Source organism: Melopsittacus undulatus, chromosome 6 (genome assembly GCF_012275295.1).
Source record: "Melopsittacus undulatus isolate bMelUnd1 chromosome 6, bMelUnd1.mat.Z, whole genome shotgun sequence".
NCBI classification, from domain to species: Eukaryota; Metazoa; Chordata; class Aves; order Psittaciformes; family Psittaculidae; genus Melopsittacus; species Melopsittacus undulatus.
The window spans coordinates 72,033,391-72,057,255 of record NC_047532.1 but is presented as its reverse complement, the minus strand read 5'-3'; the positions used below and the strand labels follow the sequence as shown (position 1 = coordinate 72,057,255).

The 23,865-nt window shown below is 40.8% G+C and overlaps 1 protein-coding gene across 3 annotated transcripts in view; it reads right to left on the bottom strand.

Annotated features, from left to right (window-relative positions):
- The window catches only part of TGFBR3 (transforming growth factor beta receptor 3), a 119,048-nt gene extending 100,643 nt beyond the window's left edge, over positions 1-18,405 (bottom strand). For 2 of the 3 annotated variants that reach the window (XM_034064005.1, XM_034064004.1), the window contains exons 1-2: positions 18,280-18,405; positions 4,168-4,343 (exon numbers count right to left, since the gene is read on the bottom strand). In XM_034064005.1, coding sequence (XP_033919896.1) covers positions 4,168-4,228 — 61 coding nt within the window. In that variant the 5' untranslated portion in view covers positions 4,229-4,343; positions 18,280-18,405. Of the gene's footprint in view, positions 1-4,167; positions 4,344-18,279 lie in introns of those variants that run through there. The other variant, XM_005153919.4, reaches the window with a different exon arrangement.
- Positions 18,406-23,865: the final 5,460 nt, after the last annotated feature.

Below are 23,865 nucleotides of genomic sequence, written 5' to 3'. Positions count from 1 at the left end.
AAAATAAAGCTTACCATTTAATTACATTAGTAAAATACCCAGCAAATACTGTTTAAAACAAAGAAATGTGTGTGAGTGACTCCCAGCATATGTATTTTTAGGTTGTGTTCTTTACCTTCCAGTGGAAGGACTTTCTATCATACTTCGAAAGATCCTACATTGCTTTTGGAAACACCATGTTCAAGCTCAGGGGAAGCTCCTCTTCAAAGAAAACCAAAAATGATGTCATGACAAGGCCTGTTTCTTCCTGTTGTGACGCTTATTAACATGGCACCCACCACCACCATATCTGGGGGGGCATAAACCCAAAATATACCTCAGATACAGGCAAAGAGCCTTACTGAAAATGCAGCACACATGCTCTGAACAACGCAAGATTACTTACAAGAGCAAGTATGCAGAAAGAAAGAAAAAAAGCTAGGATAACAATAGAGAACTAGGTAACAAAGAGCTGTTGAAAGAAAACCATAGAGACAGACCTAAAATAAGCAGATAAACTAGAATGGGCAATCTTACAGTAATGGGTGAATTCTTCAATATACCAATTCTTACAGTCTTTCTCTCAGCCCGACCACAACCACAAAACTCCAGGAAGGAATAAAAAAAATTGGAGCAATTTCCACCTTTAAAAGCTCATCAGGTGGCTCCTAATTAGTTATTTCTCAGCACTGTTCACAAGAACCCTTACAGCCCCTACAGGACAGCTTCGCAAAGAGAAAAGTGTCTACAAGGCAGGCACAGGAAACACCTAATATGAGGAAAGGAGAATAGAGCTGCATGGATGAATTGAGGTTGGTATCAACACCACAGCTGCACTGCTTTGTCGGCAGCAGGAATGATCTGCACCACTAGAGGATCTACTCCAGGAGGCTTGAATGAGACTCTGGGCCAGAGCAGGTCCACAGACTCCATCATCCTCCTCCCAGTTCAACAGTAAAGCAGGAAAGAAAAAGGAAAAAAAACAAGTTTAAAACACATTCCCATTCATCCGTGGAAGAACCTATCTTGTTGATGGTTTGGCCCTCAGGGTCTAGGGCAAGTGGCTGCCCTTCGATCAGACAGACGTCATGCACCCAACTGCACAAATTTGTCAGCAAGTAAAATAAATACATTTCAGACTTTGATTTAAGCCACATTAGGGCAGAATATTTTTGCTCCTAAGACTACAAAGCCAGACTTGCTTATGAGGTTATCCAAGGCTATAGCGTGCGCAGTTCTGAGTGTTTATGTGGAGTTCCTATTGCAGGTTGCCAGACCTTAGTCTAAGCCCACTTCTAAGGCATAATTCCTTCAGACAGGCAGGTAGCTTGCCAGCAGTTCTCTTCTTCATCCTGCCTTGAACTTTCCATTGGGAAGAAAAGGCTCACAGTAATCGAGGTTTTCTTTGCAGTCTTTTTTTGTACAGTTAAAGATGTATAAATAAGAGCTTACAAGAAATTCATGTACAAGCTCAAAGCAAATCAGATTCAGATAAGCATTTAGCTACGTACATCTGAGCAGTAACAGAGGGTAGAGGAATAGACAAATATTCTTTGAATACTTATGCAGACCATTTTCAATGCAAAGTTAGTAAGGTGTATTCTTCATGCTATCAGCATGATAAACATGCAATTTTGTAGCTTGCATTTGAATATGCATCTCTGTGCATCATGCCATCCAACACCTGGGGCTTTTCTGAGACAGATTTCACACATTAGTACCTTAACCAAGAATGGCAAGAAAATAAAACATGAACACATGTCCAGAAGATCACCTATATCTAAAAATATAACAATGCTGAAGGTACTGGAATGCCAGCAACAAAACCTAGACCAATAGCAGCAGAGGCTAACAAGAAAAAGGTGTGTTCTCCTGCAGCTGCCTCACTGCTTCAGAAACCAAGAGTAAGCTGGAAAAAGCTCAGTGTATAAAACTGAACACCCTCGGGAGGTGGCATGCTGCCCCCTGCCTCCCCCAGGCTTCACCACAAGCACGCAGGGATTTCATTTATACTGCTTAGTCTTATTTATATGCCTCAGTTTTATTTATACTGGCTTGGTAATGGTTCAAGCCTGAACAGGCAGGGGTTCTGTACACCAGCAACTAAGTGCCGAGACTGCAGTCCACCAGCTGTCACGCTGACAACAGCTCATGGGCATCTGTCACACAACTAGAATGTGCTGCTTGCTCCCACCTCTATTTCACCTGTAGAGACAAACTCCCTGCATTTAAAGTATAATTGTTCAGGTTAACAGGACTACTAACAGAAAAACACTGCAAAAGCTCTATCTAAACAACCTTCAGAGAACAGTCCTTCCTTGGTTGTAACTACATCTGCCGAGATCACTCCCTGACACACTCACTTCATCAGAGTACAACAGTTCTTTATTGCTCTTATCTCACTGTACTCACTATACTCTGTAAAGGACATTAAGTAGGTGTTCTCATTAAGAATTTATTGCAAAAATGAAAAGTATGGAAGAAAACCAAAACCCACAGGACCACAATCAGAGTGCTTCCTCACCTCCTCCTAACAAACTGTGACTCTTTCCACTCCCTTCTGCTATCTACTTCCCATGAAGACAGTGGGAAGAATGAGTCTCCAAAAGAGAAGTAACTTTGAAACTAGCCCTGCTCTGAGCACGGGGCTGGATTAAACTCCCAGAGGCCCCTTCTAGCCAAAATTGTTCTACTATTCTACTTATGAATAAGCATCTGATCAAATTCCAGGCCATAGTGCTTTTTTAAGAGTTTGCTTCAAGAATAGCTGCCAGAGGAAAACACAGAATTAGAGAGTAAAACCAAAAAACCACAACAAACTTCAGGACAGACATGCTAATAATAACCAATAGTAGTACTGTGCTTGATAACACTTTTAAATTAGTGGGTTAGTTAAAGCTGGCATTAAGAGGTAAGCTGACTTCTTGGGCAAGCAATCTCTTCAGCAGCAAAAGGGAATTGTGGTTGTGATCAATTAAAACAGCTTTTATTTTCTTCACTGGCATCTTCTTTCAAAGCAGATTTTTATGTATCTCTAAATTCAGATTCACTCCCAGCAATCGCTCTTCTCAGCCAAGACCAGCATTCACATCCTCAGCTCAAGCCGCAGACACACTCAGACACACCCTGTACTGCTGCAAGTTCATCTGGAATGAAGCTATTGCAAAACCTTAGCATCATGTACTATTAAACAATCGAAGTTACTAATGTTGGATAGATGCCCTCAGGAGGTCAAGCCCAGAGAAAGTCCCACAAGGCTTGAGGGCTTGAAACAACATAATTTTCCATGCTGACGATGAAAAGAAGCCAAATTGTAGCACATTTAATTGCTCAGCCCTGTCTCTTCCAAAGCTGGTCATCTTTTCCACAGTGAGGACATCTCAGATTTAAGCAAACCATCTGTCCACTGTCCACTTTTCCCACTATCTCATTTTGACTAACTGTAAATCCACTTAGCCTCCTCTCCAATGACCCATGCTGTATGCTGGACACATAAGAAGAGGCTTCTCCTTGCAACCACAGGAAGAACTTTGACAAACAAACATAGCACAAAGAATCACTTCAGCACTTGAAGAAACTACAGTATAGGTACTTGAATTGTACAGATCTCTCTCTGGTCCACGTTACTGTAACACGATTTTTATTTTGATGAACTAAAATAACAGGGACTCCATTCTAGATTACAGCCATCGAAGGCAGCACTGAACTGAAAAGGGGTACACCCTTTCAGCCCAGCTCTGGAGAGAGACTCCAGCTCAGCTTCACCAGCACAACCCTGCATCCAAGGGAGTAAAACAACCTACTGGCAGAGCTAATAGCTCCACAGCATCACATACTGGCAGAGCTACCCTGCTTTCATTCCCAAAGGCTTCTACAGCAACCTTCCCCTTTACAATATATGTGCACCGCACACTTCTTACTTTCTTTTTAGAATAAATAATTACAAAAATAATTTATGTTACAACTGCAGTTCTTTAATGATTTTAAAGGGGAAAACAGGGCAAGAAAAACCTCCATCAGGAACAGCACTGCTCCTCACATCCCCATACCAGCAGTTATGATCACAATAGTTTTATATAAAACCCAGCTGACCTACATTTTTCCAGCATGAAAAAGTATTTTTGATCAATAATTCCACATATATACAATAAGTTCCAATGAATGCATGATTTACATAATGTCACCTACCTGCAGCTGCAAAGCACAAAATCATCAAAGCAAACACTGAAGTAGCACAACTTGAAGACATTTTTGCAAGTGCTGTATCTTCTCAAATCAACTCCCTTTGTAGCTCTTCATGTAGATTTACTTCCTTTGAAATCTGTGGTGTGTTCTGAAATCAAATCTTCCAGACTTTTAATTGCCTACAGAAAGAAGTAAAAATACATCTGAATACAAGTATCACTTACAGAAACATTACCAGGTAATAAGAGAAACAGAATTCTTTCTTAAAGGACTACTAGAGAAGTCCATTTCATATTAGCAGATACCCTAGGTACTGACAGCTCAGCACTCTTCCTTCTCTTGCACTTCTGTGCAGCTACTGCTCTTTCATATTATACATTGTGCAAGTTGTGATCTTCTTGGAAGTGAAATCCCAGAGTTTTTTCTGTTAACTGAAGACTGCCAGTAGTACTCATAGCTTCAGACCTGTTTATTTTCAGTATTCAGACTTTCTCTGGGACATATAAACATTTGTTTGCTTAATTATCTGCTGTTACCTTTATTACACTACAGACCAATGTTTCACATGTACTTTAGCTGATATACCAATAACACGATAAATTTAACTCATCACTTCTCAGTATCACAAATTCTGAAAAATTTTCCAGGCAACTTGACAATAAATATAAATACAAAGCTGCTCAGAATCATTATGTCAAAAGATTTCAAGACACGACATACTAGGTCAGTAAAACAACTTAAATACGCCATACAAATAAATGGTGATACAGCTGATGCCTACAGGCATTAAAAGCATAAGGAATTCTGACCGCAGAATGCACACTGCAGATTCTTGAGGGGAAACGCTCACTAGATGTGTAATATCCTCTTCCACTTTTTTAATCTATTCTCAGTCATCTAGAGGTCTAGAATGAGACTATAGACCAAGCAGGTAAGGAACCAGAATGGTGGTATTGTATTCAATCTAATACAAATCTCACCTACTTTACTTCACTACCAGTCTTCAGGAGCAGACAGTAACAGATGGTGCCTCAGCAACTACTAACACTCACCACAAAGCAATGCAGGCAATTACTAACAACCGTCACGGGGCTAAGTGAGAGCAGAAAGTAAGGACCATCACAGGGCTAAGTGAGAGCAGGAAGTAAGGACCATCACGGGGCTAAGTGAGAGCAGAAAGTAAGGACCAACATCTGAACCACAACAACACGAACACCATTCAAGAAGTTCTTGCTGACACCAAACTGGAATGAAGTGCAAAGACAAAAGGCTAGGCTGTTATACAGCATGTGCTGTGCACAATCAAGTCTGTGTAAGGAAAACCTGTACCTAGACCAGTGCTTCAAGACACCTGCTCATAGCACTGCAATGTCTATGAGGAGGACACTAGAAACTCCTTTGTAGAATATCTCCATAGGTTATTTGGCAGAGCTGGCACTGCCCTGTGCGGAGGAAGCTGCAGCCACCCACCAGGAAAGCTGTGTCAGTGCCCAAGCACAGAACTACGTTCTCCAGGAGATATTTCCCTCAGCACCCTGCTCCCAGCACTTCTGACTGGTCTTGACAGTGCCCCAGGTCCCATCTGTGTCAGAGAAGAGCCCAGGAGTGGCTCTGTGGGGTGCTGAAGCACCCAGACACCACACTGCTGCAGGACAGGAACTGGGCAAGGAAGGAGTTTAATATCTATCACAACACAGGGTTTCTCGCAGGTCACTCTCAAGCTGAGCATCCTGTATGAAGCACATTCACTTTTGCTCACTGCTGGCTTTTGACACTGGGTATTTTAGGTTGAAATTCTGTAACTGGTTCTCTCTCATGTGTACCTCCTCATGGCCTCAGTTCCACTGACTTCGAAACATTGTCATACTACAACAGTGAATGAAGGAAACCCCACGAGAAAAGCTAGTTCTGCTAACACTGCCTACTAACCTTTATCTGCTACCTACTGGTACTTAATCTGGGGAAAAGGAGTTCACTCTTCATTCTGAAGAGGTACACATCACTTTGCACAGTGTAAAAAAGATTCGGGTATCTTGTTATCTGCTATTCACAAAGTTATGTATGATTAATGTATGACTGGATACTGCAAGCTTTTCCATCAGTTAAATTCAGACTGTGATTATCTGTGAAATGATTCAGTCAAATTAACCTAAAACCTTGACCTCAAAAATTAAGAACCTGTGAAACTATCCTGGGACATTTAAACTAACCTTAGCCACAAAAACAACCTCAAACTGCATTTTTGTGCTCTGCCATGCATTGTCCTTTTCAAAACCAGCCATGAATTTAGAAATAGAGATTCACCTAACAGAAAAACATTTCGATAAATAAACAAATACCTGCTTATATATATATCATTCACATAACAACACCAGTTCTGTATCATTTCACTTATTCCGTCTTAAAACATAGCACTGTTACCGACATTGAATGTTTCATCACTTACAGGTTCACCAGCACAAACTATTTGCTAGGATCAACACCACCACATAACCTGACTGAGGTAATGAGACACTGCAACAAACTTCTATCATTGAGAGTAAGACAAACAACACAGCCTCTTAAAGCAGCAAGAGTCCACCCCAAAAACCCAAGCAAGCATGATTTACACAGATTTCTTCCACAACATTTTATAGAAGATGGATGTTGAAGAAAAAAGTTCTGGAGAAGGATAAACACGCACACAAACACAATGCTAGAGAGAGCTCAAAACAGGAAAACCTCATAAAACAGCAGCTTCCTTGGGCAATTTATAAGGCTTGTAAAAATTACTCATCCTGAACATACTGGAAGCATTCAGTGAGTTCCTAGATATATTGCATCTTTCCCTAGAGTGTAAGATTATATAGCTAAACCCTCAAATCCATGAGGTATAGGAAACCCTGTGGTAAATTAAGGTAAACAGGAATAACAAATTGTTGACAAGAGTGTTGGACAATCCTGTATACAGAAGGTTTTGAACCTGAAAATCCAAATTAAACAGGTTTCATGCCAGAATGGCAAACCATAAGGAATTCATTACTTCCACTGGCCAAACACAGGAAGCTGGCAACTGGCATTGTCAATGGTTACATGGACCTTGTCTAGGCTAGAAAGAATTAGTCTCTGCAAGTCTCTTCCAGCCAGTGTGTATTTCATGTTGACAAATGAAGGGGGTTTAGCAATAAGAATTCTATACACTACCTTGTCCCCTGAACACCAAAAGCTGCATCATCATGCAGATGTGGCACACAGGGACATGGCTTAGTGGTGGACTTGGCAGTGCTGGGTTAACAGTTGGACTCTCATCTTAAAGGTCTTTTAAAACCTAAACCATTCTATGATTCTATAGTGAACATCATTTGGGAAGTCAAATGTAAGATGGAATAATTTTTTGCAATTTCTCTAGATAAAAATAAACCTACTCAGCAAGAGTATTCACCTAATAACTCCATAGTTAAATGCTGCCATGAAGAAAAAATATCAAATAGGGCAAATCTTGAGGTTTCCAGCCAGTGTGACCTATAAAAGACCATCATAATGTCCTGCACAATGTCATTAATAAGCATTCTGAAACCTGAGTTCTTGACATATAACCATTCCATCAACAACAACAAAATACAAATCAGAGTAACTACAGCACAAATGCTCACTAATGAACTGAATAGGAAAACACAAGCCTTTACTTAGACCACTCTTCCACCAGCACAGATCTCATTCTTCGGTGAGGTTTCTGTAAGGCACACAGCTGTTCAGAAACAGGGAGCACAGGGAAAGAACTGGAGATAAAGCAGTGCTGACAAGAACCCCATTCTGTGCTGATCACCTATGTATGTTAAAAAGACAGTTACCATTTGACTTCAATTTGAGAAAAATTATTTTAAAGGGAGAGAGAATATATACACATTGCCATCTCTATGTAAAATCAAGAGAGTCATTCGATGCCTGCCACAAGCTACTGACCAGTAACATTTACAAGGCATAAGTCAGAGCAGGCAATACATGAAGGGAAAGCCCTAGGCTTCTACGCTGAGAACTAGAAAAGTCTACATAATAGGTGGATATTTCCTTTGAAATAAAAGAAGAAATCTTTGTAAAGGGATCATGAACCTAAACTATTTATCCAAGCAGCAAACACAAGTGCTAGTCCATTTGAGATTCAAAAGACATTTCCGAGAGAATCATCTTTTCCTTTGGGGTATATCTGGGTGGCTATTTCTGTAACTAAGGTCACAAAAGAGCACATTTAAAGTATGACCAAAAAAAGCCCAATGAAGAAGAGCAGGAGAAGCTGACATGAGAGTTCAGGTTTTCTAAACACTTCATGCCAATGCTTTATACTACCAGAAGCTGCAAGAAAGGCTGGCAAATGAGGCCATCTGCAGCCAGAGCCATTGGAGACTCTGCCTAGGAGGCACACACTCTGCTGGGGTCATTTTCACTGAAGTTTGCTGTCACAGAGGCCATTGGTCCTGAAAAAAAATGATGGTCTAAAAGGCACAAGAGAGTCTGTTTTGTTGAGAAGTATCATTTCGCAGACACAATCAGGAATGAGAGCTACTGGGAACATCAGGAAGAATTTTATTACTACTAGATTTTATTAGGTATGAAAGAAGACTGGGGGAAACACTGAAGTGCATGAGGACAAGAGGAGGAAGTATGAGGTTTTAATGTGGTCTGAAGTAGAAGCCTCTAATGTCTATGAGAATTTTAATACATTAAAGGGGACAGGACACTGCTCTAAATGCAAGTTTCTTGCAAATGACAATGACCTAGGATTAAGCTCTGCCTTCAGAACATTTGAGCATCTTTCTACTCAGCCTATTCCTGTTCTTCTAGCAAAATACCCATTACATATTACTCTTGGGATCAGTGATCTCCTTAACTTCAGTTTGTACCACTGGTCTTCTGCTGCTCAGTTTAATTTTGCCTACTTACTCAAAGCTTTTCTGCCCAGCTCAACCTAGTAATATATGTGCCTGCAGGTGGCCATAGCCACAGATCTGGGGGTGTTTCTATTTCCTATTGAAAGGCTTCTATACCATAGGAATTTGCCACATTTATTGCTGAACTGCATTATTATTGCTTTATTTTTCCTTTTTATTTTTGTTCCCTTAAGCCTTTTCCCCAATAGTCACCATCTGTTTCTTTAATCACAGGCTACCTTTCCCCATACAAGTTCTTCCCTTGCCTTAACTCTATCCTCCTCGTTGTCTAACCTTTTCCTCTACTGCCTGAAGAATAACTTCCACTTCCTCTCCTCCTTATCAACATGGACTCTGGTAATTCCCTCCTCTTTCCACACATGGTGCCAGAGGTTGCACAGCTCTCTACAACACTGATAACAAACACTTCTCTACCAAAGTGAGCCAAAAATCCTCCTCTTACGTGTCACAAGTCCCACTCAAGTGAATCGGGATACTAGAGTGAAGCCAGAAGGATCTGTCCCTTTGTGTTGTTTTGCCATAGCAACGTGAACCCAGGTTTCTAGGCCATCCAATGCGGCCTTCACAGCCAAAGCTTTTTCACTTTTTGTTTGTTTGCTTTATGCATGGCAACCATTTCACTCAATTAGGTTTTCCCCCATTGCTCCATGTTGGTTCCCTATGTGAATGCATGAATATATGCATACCATGAGAAGAGAAAAAGGCAATCATTTGTAATCAAGTAGACTCAAGCTCAGTAAAAGAAAAACAAACCCCCACAAATGGTTAACTACACCAGTAGCTCTTTCAAAACCTCTTCTATTCCTAGATTTATAGAGTTTATTTATAATTCCACTCCTATTAAATATACATGTTAGCAGATTTCTTTTTTATCAGATCAGATTTATCCTCTGTCAATTCTGCATGATTTGGACACATACAGGTTAGAAAGCTAACAGGGCTAGAAAATATTAATATGGAATTGAAAATTTGTATCTTTTTTTTAATGCCTACATCCAAGGCATATACATGAAGTCCCACCATTCAGAACTCAAAACAGTAACTCATTCATAAACCATTAAGGGGACAGATTCTGTTTTAGAATCAAAGTGATTTCATTTCAAGGAATACATGAATAGTAATAAAGAATAAAAGTCCTGACATATCAAAAGCCTAAAAAGAACTAACCCTGATGGCCTGCAGTTCACATGCTGCTGTGCTTGTAATGGGACATTTCAACAAGTCACAGTTAAAGGCTATGGGAACTGGACAAGCGCCAAGGGAAGATGTTTTATGCCATTTAGCAATTGTGCCCCTCTATTCCATGTGACTTTTGTTTTAACATTTTGTTTATTTATTTTCTTATTAATGTATTACAATGCAGCCTGTCAAATGACAGGAAGCCACAAAATATACATAAATAAGTCCATAAAAGATGTGAAATCATTCCACCTTTTTAGTATGGTTCACTGAGGTTGGTTTTGTTACCTGGTACGTATTTTGCCCACAGCTGGCATGAAGCTCTGGTTTGGATGACAGTGGCTACTGTCAGTAAAATTTCATAACCAACTTTGCATTCAGCTTCCCAACATGTTTCTTTTTCATCACTTAATGAACTGCTGTGAATTTAGATCAGAAAAATAAAGTCATGACACCAGACACTGTAGAAGTTTCAGCTGAATAATCATAGAATCATAGAATAGTTAGGATGGCACAATATAGCACAAAAGTAAGAGACAGCCTACAGAAACAGGATAAAAATCGTTCTGTTTAATGTTCTCAGGACTTCCCTTCCCCCAAACAGAGGGAGGTATGCAGTTAAATCTGCACAGGCTGAGGGGCAAGGTTTTGCTTACCAAGCATAAATAAGAGAATAGCCTCTTACAGGATCAGGATGTAGGAGGCTTTCAATAGGTAGAAGGGAAGGAAGTGCACTTCGGGAGTCTTGAAGTGGAAGGAGTACTCAAGAATCTTCCACAAGAAGGAGGCTGGAACAGATTCCTTTCTGACAACAGCAGAAATTCCTAGAGGTTAGCATATCTCTACAGAAGGAGGCACACAAGACACTGAAGACAGAGTTCAACAAGACCAACATCCTATGTGTAACTTAAATACCAAATCAGATGTTTACTACTTTAACACAGAGCACTTTGGGGCATCCTGTTTCAGAGCATCTCTAAAGGGAGTGGGGAAAACAACGTGCTGGGATGCTGTACTGTTCCTGTACTATAATGGCTCAAGCAATCTGCAATCTAGTACCAGGTTCAGCCCCGAATTTTCTGTGCAACTCAGTCTATTCTTTCACAACCAAAACATCTGTAGCAGGACCGTGATATGCCCACAGCAGCCCCCCCATAACAATCACCTAGGAAAACAACACTGCTTTAGGGACTTCTGCTTTCATCTTCTTGTTAGAAGATGGATAAAAAACATCTCACTGCTCTTATATCAGGGAATACCAGTGGCACAATTATATGCCATGTTCCTGATGAATATTTAGGTAGCAGAAGGAGGAAAAAGCAGAGACTTCCAGAAAGGTACATACATAAAGACTGGGTTAAAGTTTTCATCAAAGCTCAAGAAATCTATGATTCTCATATCTACATTTAAATAAAACTCAGGTACCAAATGAACTCAACGAGTAATATCTCACCACAACTAACAGGAGCCAGGCTAATGTTTTTTAAATGGGGCTTGCTGTTTCTGAAAAGCTTACCCTGAAATAAAAACATTTTTAGTGCACAGGAATCTTCAGGCTGAAAAAAACTATCATAAATTGCACAAAACAAATCTCTACAACTTTCCCTCCTCATAGTTAATTTTATTTGGCCTAATTACTTCATTTTTTATGGTTTCTAATTGGAAACATAATAGGTTTCCTGGCACTGGACTATCTTACTCTACACAAACACAGTAGCAGCCAACAACCTCACACAAATTTCATTTATCTTAAGTTTTACTTGGCTCAGTTTCTAATTGCACACCTAAACTAAACAGATAACAGCTCTAATGTACCTATCAAGACAGATAAAACTCTAAGGACGGCATCTCCTTGTGGAGAAGGAGCCACAGTAGGAAGGAAAGTTACCAACATTTCAGCAAGGCTTCTTCCACTCAGGGTAAAAGAGTTCAGCAATTTGTTCCATCAGTGAGTGCTTGATGCTGTGTTTTTTTCAAGACTGAACTTCAAACCCTTAGCCCTGTATCTAGAAATAATCCTGCTGGAACCTTTCTACCATGAAAAAAGTAAAATCAGTCTCAGCTGGATTTAAAAATCTTTAAACAACCTTTAAACATTTAGAGAAGTGGTTCTGAAACCATGGCCTACAAATACCTGAAATTCTCTGGGTTAATTGTGAGAAGCCCACAAGGGGTAATAATGAAAAGCAAGACTAGAGCATTAAGCATAAATTTGTTATATAAAGATGCAATCCGGTGGAAGAGGGACGAGAGGAGAAAGGTGGACAGCAAAGGTTGAACAGGATTGAAAACCAGCATTTCCCATTACAGGGGAAGTAGATGAGGTGATATAAATCAGCCCTCCCCACTGCCACTGGCCACAAGATATTATAAGATGTAAAGTAACAGGTTAGTATTTTAGCCAGTAGATACTTTAACCGCATGCATTATAAAAACCACATTTCAGAAAAAAAAGAAGATATTGAGTTTTGCTCTCTAGAATAGAGCACAGTCAAGAAAGAAGGTAGATGAACAGATTATCTCTTTGTTTTGCCAACCAAGAAGATAAATGCATTTATCTAAGGTTAGCTGCTAGCCACTACATTTTCAGATGTACATATGGAAGATTGGAAACTTCTCCCACACAAATAGGGAAGGCCTTAAACTTACTCACAGCTCAAAGAATGACTCAAAAGGAGCTTCTTCACTTTGTGTAAGGGGTAATCTACCCTCTCCCCACTTGTCAGCCAGATAACCAGTGTAATTTAATTTATTGGGCAGAGAAACATATTCAGGACAAGGCAAACTTTCTTCATAACAAATTATCACTTATAAGCACTGTGATGAGGATTTGTTTCGATCAAGACACACATCACTGTCATGTTCCACTCCCCTATAATAAACTCCCCTATAATTTTTACCATGCAGAATTTCCCATCTTTCAGTATCTTATATTAAATGTACTTATGAAGACCATAAAAAGCTTTGAACGCAAGCTTAGGGAGATGGAAGGCCACAATAAATTCCTGTATTCATATAAATAATTTGTGCATTTCATATGCCAGAAGGAAATCACTACACCTCATCACTGGAACAAACCACATCACCAGATCTACACGGATTCAGCCACACTGGTCATTTAAACTCTGGAGGGAGAAACTAATTCCTCACATACCATAAGCTGTACATACTGGAGGAGTGACTTGGTCCATTGATGTAATAGGTTTAACAAAAGAAAAGGCCCACCTTTTCAAATATAGTAATAGCTCTTGTAAATTAGCAGAATTCTACTTTACTCAAATCATTGTCAAAAACAAAGTATCACATTTTTGATGAAATACCACCATAGTTCTCAGTTACATGTAAAGTATGGCTCTCGTCTAACAAGCAACTTCTATAAATCTAAGACGAAAGAAAGAGGACATAAAAGTCTTCAATCCACCTCCAGCTTCTTGGCAAAGAAATACATGTATTCAGCAGATCTGTATTATGCAGTCAGCTCACTGGATAGTTTGGGTTTTTTTTAATTGTCCCCAACTCACAATAAACCTACACCAATGTCCAAAAGAAAATGCCTGTGCTTGCAAAGGAAATCAAATTCTTTATTCTTTTTCAGGATCACTAATTCTTATAGATAGCTTATAAATCACAGCCCCTATTGCCTTCTGTGCAGAAAAACAACCTATACATGTTAGCTCTATAATTAACCTGTTTCAGACCCATGACATCTAGATAAGCTATTCTTCTGCAATCTAAATAGGTCTCTTGCAAGGTCACAACTAAACTTATATAAGAGGGGCCCCTCCAGCCAGCTCCCAAAACCTTACAACATACTGCAACAGGAAGAAAAAATAAATCTGAACTTGGCCAGCGACTGTGCTGAGATTAGACAGACTGCTAAAGTGCTACATGTAATGCAATTAAATTTGTTAAAATGGGCTATATCTGAGTGTTGTTAAAGTACTATACCCAGAACAAATATAAAATACTTTCACATTTTCCTCAATAAATTCAGTTACTATAAATACAATAAAAGAGCATATTTTGCCAAACATGCTTATTTGTAAGGACTACAACAATATTAACAGCTACAGTGCAATACAGAAACTGTTCTCTGCTGAACTTGACAAACCTATTTAGATACTCAAGGTCATAATGGTTGTGCTTTAAAAATAATTAAAAAAAAACCTCTATTTTGCCAGAGTGGAAATAAAAAAATGTGGGATATACACAAAGTAACAGCTTTAAAGTCCCTCTTTCAGTGATTTCCAGAGACGTGTGAATCTGTTTCCTTTTGGCTACCACAGAGTTAATTGTTGCTGTAAATAAATAGCACAAGAAATGCTGCTCTGTTGGATGACTGCCAGGACATAAAAATATGAATCCACAGTTAAGGATAAAACAATTCCAATTGCACTGCTTCTTTGCTAGTATGTTTTTATGGCAAAACATGCTTCTATTCATGAAGTGGCTAGAAACTAGCATACTGCTGTTGATCACCACAAATATTACTGCTGTCCAAGTAATGCCTATGTATAATACAAAAGAATGCTGTGGAACTAGATCAAAGCAATGCAACTGCAAAGATATTTGCAATCGGTGTCCCACAGAGTATTTTCTGAGATTTACGATTGCACAAGACTTGGTAATTCGTATCTTAACAGAATATTATTGGAGATATCAAACAAAACAGTTCTAAGACAACTCAGGGAAAGCTTCAGTGCTCTTTCCCAATGACATTTACACAGAAATTTCACTTTGACTTTACACATTACGTACTTAAGCATCTCAGAGAACCGTAACGGGGAAGTTTTGTGATTCCACAAAAACAAGGGAAGAGGGAGATTGTCAGTGAAACTTAGCATGCACCTTTTTGTACCTTCAGTAACTGGCAGCATCACATAATGCTCTTGGAGAAGAATGCACAGCCACTGGGATACTCATACACACAGTCACTAAAATACAGGGAGGAAAATTCATATGCAGTCAATACCTCAGTATTCAGGCAGTGCCATTCCAGAACCAGAGAAGCTTGCATCTCTTCCTTTAAAACTACCCTGTGACTGTTCATTTCAGTTGAAATGTATTTTGTCTGCACTTCTCCTGATGCTAGGAGAATATACAATTGTTACCACTCACAAGTACCAAACCAGCTACCCCATGGTACATACTCCCAAGCACATTTTCACCCCAGCATCAGTGAAAGACAGCTTAAGCCCAAGTATAAGCAGAAAGATAACTCACATTTACTGCAGGGTGAGAGCCCGTTCCATGGCTCTTACTGGGGAATAGCTGACATGCTGCAAATTCCCATTCTTCATTCAGCAATCTGTATACTCGTACCTTAAGTATTTGCCATTTGGCTGTACCGTACTCAGGCTTCACAGACTAAAAAGCAGTAAGGATCAATGCAAGTCATCCAGGTGACCTTCTCAGGCACAAGACTTTGCATTTAGTATTCTTCATGCACAAGACATAGTTAATTGTAAAGCCAATACAAATTAAAAAGAAAACTTATTATTGATCTGTGCTAGGAGTGTCACTTGACCTTTATAAAAATAAACCAGTAATGACTTCTTAAAACCTAGGAGAATATCTAAAAATACTCTCTCTTATGGAAACCCTAAATACTAGGAATAGTTTCTTATGAGAATACAGCTTTTTTGCAACTCAACTTTAGCTTTCAAGAATTCTATATGCAACCACAAACATGCTACAGCAACAGTTTTACTGTGGAAATGTTTTGTCTAGCTCATTTTCAAAAACTTTACACGATTGCTCAAAATATTTATTCTTTTTGGGGTTTAATTAATTCACCTCAAATATCTTCAAAGAGGTTTATCTTCACTTAGATAAACCTCTAATGATCTTTTCAAGTTTGCTTCTGGCTAACATGACAAAAATTCAATTCAGAAGAGTGGGAGACATGCCTGCTAGCAAACTAATATCAAACATTCAAAAATTATGTGTTTATTCCAAAGTATGGGGTTTTCTTCCAAGTAAATTGATAACCATCTTCTAAGGAAATACTATCAAAAATACAGGCCCAACATTTTAACAAACTGTAATTGTGGTAGGAACAGAGACCTTACAGACAGATCTGTGTTCCCCCCCTGCTGGCTTAGCAATTAACTTCAAAACACTGTTCCTAGAGGTAGGCATCAAGATGTTGAGGTATTAAAAGATGTTCTGCATACCAGTGAAGAAAAACTGAAGCTTACTGTTTAAAAGAAATCACACCCATAATAGATAGTACTTACATGCTCTGACTAGGTGATGCCATGGAGACCCAAAACATGCATCAGAACCATCAACCAAACAAGACCTCCTCAGAGAGAGAAAGCATGATAGAAGAGAAAAATCTGAAGTGTCACTTTAAACTTAACAAGGTTGGACTAAAGCAAACAATTGGGGGAAGCAAGATTCAGAGTAAAGGACTCTTCACTGAAGGAAGCCAACAACCTGCTCCCCCTCAAACACCCGTCCCTCCCTTCCACCCCCAGCCAGCCGGGAATGCCAAGCACTGGCTGCAGCCGTTGGTGTCAGCTCAGGTCTGCATCCTAACAAGAGCAGTTCCTCAGCTAGCACTCAAACTCTGTAAGTTTCCATGGGTTCAACTGGAGCCATTAAAAGGAATAAGCATCTGCCATTAACATTTTGCTAATGCTCTTGTTGGAAATACTTTTGACAGGGCACCTGTCTAAAATTAAACAGGTGCTAATTAAAAGCAATTTATGTTGTCCCTGACATTCACTGAAACAGACATGGACTTTAAGGGAAATAAAGTATTCCTAGCAAGAAGCAATGAACAAATACTTTTTGTCTTTGTAAGAAATTGCATTTGCACGTGTAGTTTTAAGTCTTCCACATGCAAGACTACAATAGCAACAGCACTCCTAGTCACCTAACTGGTCCCACAATTACAGAGCAGGCAGCTCTCATTATGGGTTTTCTCCCCAGATGAAGGCTAATATCAGCCTGCTCGGCCTCATCCAAAAGTAGTAAATATATCCTTAGCTTGGTATAAATACAGACGCATCCAGGAAAATTTCCTTCTTAGAACAAAATCATGACACTTGTTCATCCAACTCTAATTCATTACAAACCTATAGAGAGGTTTCTACTGAAATTGAACTGTGCTGATGATCAAACATCTGAGAATAATAAATTATGGAAATAAATTATAACACCTACACCTTAACAGAACTGAAATAAGTAGCTTTACATCTGGTTACATCCACAACCAGGGGAAAAGGAGCAATCACACACAGCTACACCTGAAGTCCTTTCTGTTCAAAGGGACAGGAAGTATCACCTCCCGCACTGTTTGACTTCAATGGCAGTATTTCTGGAATTCCAAGTACATCTGAAACTGGGGGAAGTTGAAAAAGGTACTTAACTTACATCTAATTTCAATGGCATACTTCTGCTACTGCTTGGAGAGGTGTAACTCAGACGGCTGCAGGGAACTGACCACAGCACATCCCCTACGAAGCCTGCGACAGTAAACCCCACAGGCCAACAACTGCTCTGTGAGAGTACTGAAGTGACACGTTTTCGGTGTTTGTACTTTTCTCACACACACCGAATTTACATTCTGCTAGTACATTGCTAAGCTCCCAGCAGGGCTCGTTACGGGTGCGATACCTCAACACGCACAGCAGTGTTAGCATCTGCAGAGGACTTCACTCGGTGCCAGCGAGTAACTCGCCCAGCACGTCCCATCCATCCTGACAGAGCCCACGTTCGCTAGGACACCTGTAGCTGCTACTCGCCACAAGCCCCTTCACGGCCCTGGGCTTAACCCCTGCACGCACGGAGGGACGGAGCCCGCAGGGCTGCACGCTGCGGACGGGCGAGCCGTTTCCAGCGCTCCTCACAGCACCGCGCACACACCGCCCGGCCCCCGGAGCCTGGCAGCCCCGTGGCGGCCACGGCCACCCTCCCGCCGCGCCCAGGGTGACTTGTCCCAGGGGACCCGGCGCTTCCGCCCGACCCCGGCCGGGCCGGGGGTCGCGGCTGTCGCGCTTACCTGGCAGCAGGTCTGGCCTCGCCGCGTCCCTCAGGGGCAGACGCACAGCTGCGCAGCTAAGCCATGGGCACCGCAGCGGCGGCCGGGACGAGTACGGGAGGCGACGGGACGTGAGGGCAGCCCTGGCCGAGGCCGCCCAGCGCCAGCAGCTGCTGCCCGGCCCGCGCTGCGCGGGAGGAGGCAGACGCTGAGGAGGCGCGCGGCCGCCCGCCCGGCCCCCAGCTCGCGAGTAACCCCATGGAGGGGCAGCGCCGAGAGCGGGGCGGGGCGGGGCGGGGCGGGGCCGGCGGTGGGAGGGGCCGCGCCGCCATTGGGAGCGGGGCGGGGCCAGCGCCGTGACGGGCTCTTCCGCCCGCCCACAAAGGGATGGAGGGGCTCGAAGCCGTGGGAAGGGCGTAAAGGGGGACCTATAAATTGGGGAGAGAGGGTTTATCAGGGCCTGTTGCGGTAGGACGAGGGGTGTTGGATTTAAACTACCAGCGGGGAGATTCAGGCTGGTGCAATGAGGGTGGAAAAATCCTGGTACCGGCTGCCCAGAGTCTGGCTGAAGATGTCTCTGCTCATTGCAAGGGGTGGAATAGACGAGCTTTGAAGGTTCTTTTCAACCCACACTGCTCCCTGATTCGGTCATTTCAACAATGTTGAAGCCATTGAATTCTGGAGCAAAAATCCATCATTAAGGCAGCTGCACCATGGATGAGGCCTTACTACACATAGCCCAGCTTAACAATAATTTTCTCCTTCAACAAGGATAAACAGAGTTCATTTCTGATAGAGTCTCCCAAGACTACAGCGACTCATTTGTGCTGCTCTACTGCTCTCATTACCTACGTATCTTTTAAAACTCATGGTAATTCTTAGTGCTACTGGCACTTTGCAAACATTAATACAACAATGTTCCCATCTCAACATTAAGCTCTAATCCTATTATCATCCAAAAAAAGCAAATATTCCTGCAGAGGCACTGAGACCATGCTGAGACAGAGAGAAATGCAAAGGACTTACAGAATGCTTCAGTAAAACTTTACTAGCTTAATGTGGTTTCTCACTTGGGGGGGGGGGGGTGTCAACAATTTTTATAGTGCTGGTCTTGTTCATTACCAATCAGGCCATTTGTCCCTGAATCACCATTGATGAGTTCCTACATCTACCCAAAAGGTGTGTGAAGAGTGTTCAGGCACTATTCAGCCACTCTTGAAATGCCAGCTTGCAACATAGAAAAACCATTGCCACTTACACTTAATTTTGATCTCTACCTATTTGGATGAGCCTTACAGCATTCTGCTGCATGTGCCATACACCAGTAACTGGCTGGGACCTGGGAAGTGCTCAGCACCCCAAGACTAGGCCTCAAAACAGCCACATGATCTGTGTATGAGACCTCTAGCAAGTAAATCAAATGCTGCTGTAAAAAGCATTTAGTCTACATTAAATATTTTGGTGAACAGGCTTATAAAACCTGCAGAAACAAGTAAAATTCAAGTTCAGACTGCTTGTTGGCAGCCTAAGGCCACTTACATAAGTTTTATTTTTACTGTTTCAGAAGTTGTGCATGTTTAAGCATGACACACTCTTATCACTCTCAGTCTACATGTAGGATGCAAAATCTCTGCAAAAGATATGGAGGCGGGGAAAGTCCCTTCAGCAAAGAAAATTAATACTCTATAGCACTAAGTGCAACCTATGTATTGCAATGCATATTGTGTGTCTACTCTATTTCCGCTAGCCGAAATTCCAGAGTGCTGATTAAAAATGGGATTGAAACTTAAGCAAACCAATTATTTTAAATACTCAGTGAGGTCCCAGTCCTGCAAAGATTAAATTAAATAGATTAGGTTCACTCAAATGAGCAGCCATGAGAGCTGCTCAAGTGTGTCAAGTCAAATGTGTGCACAAGTCTTGGCAAAATCAGATCCCTTGTACACAGATCTGAACCCAGCCAAATTGTTTTCACCATTTTCACTGACGCTGATTAAGAACTGATTCTTATCCTTGGTGCCAGCTCTGTTAGGTACTGAGCATCCTTGACTGTAGTTCAGACTTTATACCACTTCCTCTGGTGTCTGAAGAAGTTCAATACTCTCCGGGACATGCTAAACACTAATGTGTAGTTAATGTACCTGGAGTGCAAAGTCTGAAGATGTGAAAAACTGCTACATGAAAGTACAACTATATGCATGAGTTGGCTCACCCAGAAACATTTCATGGCACAATAAACAAAACCCACCCAATATCCTGTTAAAAACAAGGAAAATTCCTGGAGTCTTAGCTGTGGTGTTCAATCTTTGCGGCTGCGAAACACAATTATATATGTAATTTACATTTCTACATACTTTTTACATATTTGCTGATCTAGTAATTAACTTCTTGTCCCTCCTTTCCTTTTTTTTTAGACAGCATCAATTCTGAGTCATTAGCACCAATGCTTTTATTTGCACAGGCCCATAAAATTCTTTGGGGTTACTTCTGTGGGTAACAACCTCTAATTCGCTATTCACACAAAATTACGAGCCAGCCTCAATTACTAACTTCACATTATGGTCACAAAGCTCTAACCTGCACTGAAGAGTCAGCTGAGTTTACATGACCCAAACCAGAAACAGCATCAATCCGTTAAAATGGCATTCAACTTGAACTATTCCTTCCCAGGGACAGAAATTTGGATACCACTCTATATTCATAGAATCACAGAATAGTTTGGGTTGGAAGTGACCCTTAAGTCATCTAGTCCAAGCCCCTTGCAATGAGCAGGGTGATCTTCAACCAGATAACTTTACTCAGATTCCCATCCAACCTGGCCTTGAGTGTTTCCAGGGATGGGGAGTCTACCACCTCTGGGCAACCTGTGCCAGTGTTTCAACACCCTCATTGTAAAAGATGTCCCTCCCACCCTGCACCCTCCACCCTCCACCCTCTTTCAGTTTACAACCATCACCCCTTGTCCTGTCACTACAGGCCCTGTTAAGAAGTTTGTCCTCATCCTTCTCACAAGCTTCCTTTAGGCACTGGAAGCTGCTCTAAGGACTCCCCAAAGCATTCTCTTCTCCAGGCTGAACAAGCCCAGCTCTCTCAGCCTTTTCTATTATTTTAGACCTTTACAGTAACAAGCAGCATACATACACAAGCCTTCATCAGCCTTAGGTCAAAGGCTTCACATTGCCTTCTTCAAGGTACACATACATCCCATATTACTCTGGGTTTACAGGAGCCTGAAGACTTGGCATTAGCCAGGTTCTTGGGCACCCAACATGCTGGATATCCAGCAAGGAGCTCAGCTTAGCACATTTACCACTGATTCAACAAATAACTTCAGGCACAAAGCTTTAAGCAGACACTACTGAAGATAATAAAGCATTACTTATAGTTAACCAATGCTAATGTATTGAATCAAAGCCACAGTGTTCAACTTCTTATGAAATCTAATTTCCCATGAACTAATTTAATACACTGGAGTTCAACAACAGAATTACAGTTTCTTGTTTTCAAAACTCTGCCACCCTAAACCCATTATTGCCTGGGTGATTTCCAAGGGTTTAAGGAACACAGAATCCTCTCTGCCTTCTGTACTGATGCTAAACTGGGGCCTTGGGACTAAACGTGGAGCAGGGGACTACGTGCTGTAGCTGGTACAGCACTGAATATACTTCCTGCTAATGAACATACTCTTATGTTGAATCCACTGCCACAAGTACAAGTGGGCTTTAAATAGCTGCTGCAGGATGTTGGCTTCTGATGATCACTTGCCTATTTATAGCACTATTAGTATAGCACTTACAGTAATTATAACTATATATTATATATATTTTAGAGTATACATTATTTAATGGCAATCATCATTCATGCACTATACCACTAAAAGTACTTCACCCACAAAAAAGAAATAGAGGGTAAAAGCTCTACAAAATATTTATTTTCAAATTGAGAATAAGAATTGGGTTAGAGTTGGAGATTATAATCCTGAAAGCACAGACATGCCTAAGTGAGTAATTTATGCTTTCTTGTCATAAAGTATTTCAAGATCACAGAAATTACAGTCAGACTTACTCTCACAAAACTCCATCTTACTTCATACAGCATCTAGAATCTTTTCAGGGCTAAAATACTGTGCCATAATCAAAGATGAGAAGGACCATACTGTTCTAAAAACTGTTCGATTGTTTGCTTTTAAACTTGCAGATCATGTTCTACATTAAGCCAGCACAGGTTCTGTAACCCTTGCTCCAGAAAACAGGCCAGTATCCATGCTCTTGAAGTGCTAAGGAAGCATTGGTAATTTTCAATGCCCAAAAAAGAGTAAATATCCCAACTCACTACATTTCAAAACAGGAATGCAGGAATAGGCATCCTGCAAGTGTATCATCTTGTACACAAAACTGGCTCGGAATTGGGATCAAGCACAAGGAGTGTGTTCAGATGACTGCAGTTTTTGCCAGGTGACCAATTCTGTTCCTCTCTGAGGTAAAATGCTATTATTTAAAATTAACTTTGTGATTTAAGCTGAAGTGTTTTATTGTGCAGCTGGAGGCAGGGAAAGGAAAGGTCTAAAAGCCTTAACTGTAAGTTGCTGAGTAGATATTGGGTTGTTATGCTGCATCATTACAGTTATATGACTCTACCTACACAACCTTTAATATGAAGGTTCAGTTAATAAAATTAAGTCATTAAAAGCTTTTTAGGAAATAACTCATTAATACCAACTAATGAGGTAAAATTCTACATTCCTCACTGAATTATTCTGCATTCCTTGAACACCTAAAACTTCTGCCAAAGGTAAATAAATGTTGAACTGTTCAGCTTGCCTACACTTGAAAGTTAATGTGGATTAAGGTAGGGAATGAATTTCAAGCGCAGCAGCAAATCTGGAATAATTCCAAACACAGACAAGCCATGGAAGGTACCAGGGGTTTTGACCTCAAAACTGATGCTACGTATCCAATTCAAATAACACATTTTTAAAGATTTCAGATTAAAGTAAGGAAAAAGACCAAAACCCAGCATGACTAACCATTTCCTTTGTGCCTCCCATTCTCACCTGCATGCCTTACAGAGGCTCTCCTATACCCAGCACTCCTCTTATATTGACTCTGATATGCCCCTTACCCTCCTTCCAACATTTTTCTGATAAGACATTTATAGGCCCTCAACCTAACAAGTGCAAACACAACAGACCAGAAGAGGGAGGAAAGACAGATTGTATGAGAGAAGGGGAAAATCAACAAAAGATCAAACAAGAAGTATGTGAAACTAGCATACCTTCAGTGCTCAATAACTTCTTCCTGGATGGATCCCATTCCTCATATTGTGTGTTGTCTGTTTATAGCCCAGTCCAAAATCTAATCAAATAGGCCAGAAGTCAATAGGTGACTTTAAACTCTTCAGTTCTGGACAATAATTCTCTTTATGTTTGAGCAAACAAACCTAGAAAGTAGTCATATATAAAAAAAAAACCCAAAAAAAACCTTAAACACATACTTTCAGATTCAAGCCTATACATTACTCATATTCACCCTTGCTAATTCTTATAATATGGAATTATACATATGACTAAAATTGCACATGTGGTGTGCAGGATCAGGTCCCAAACTG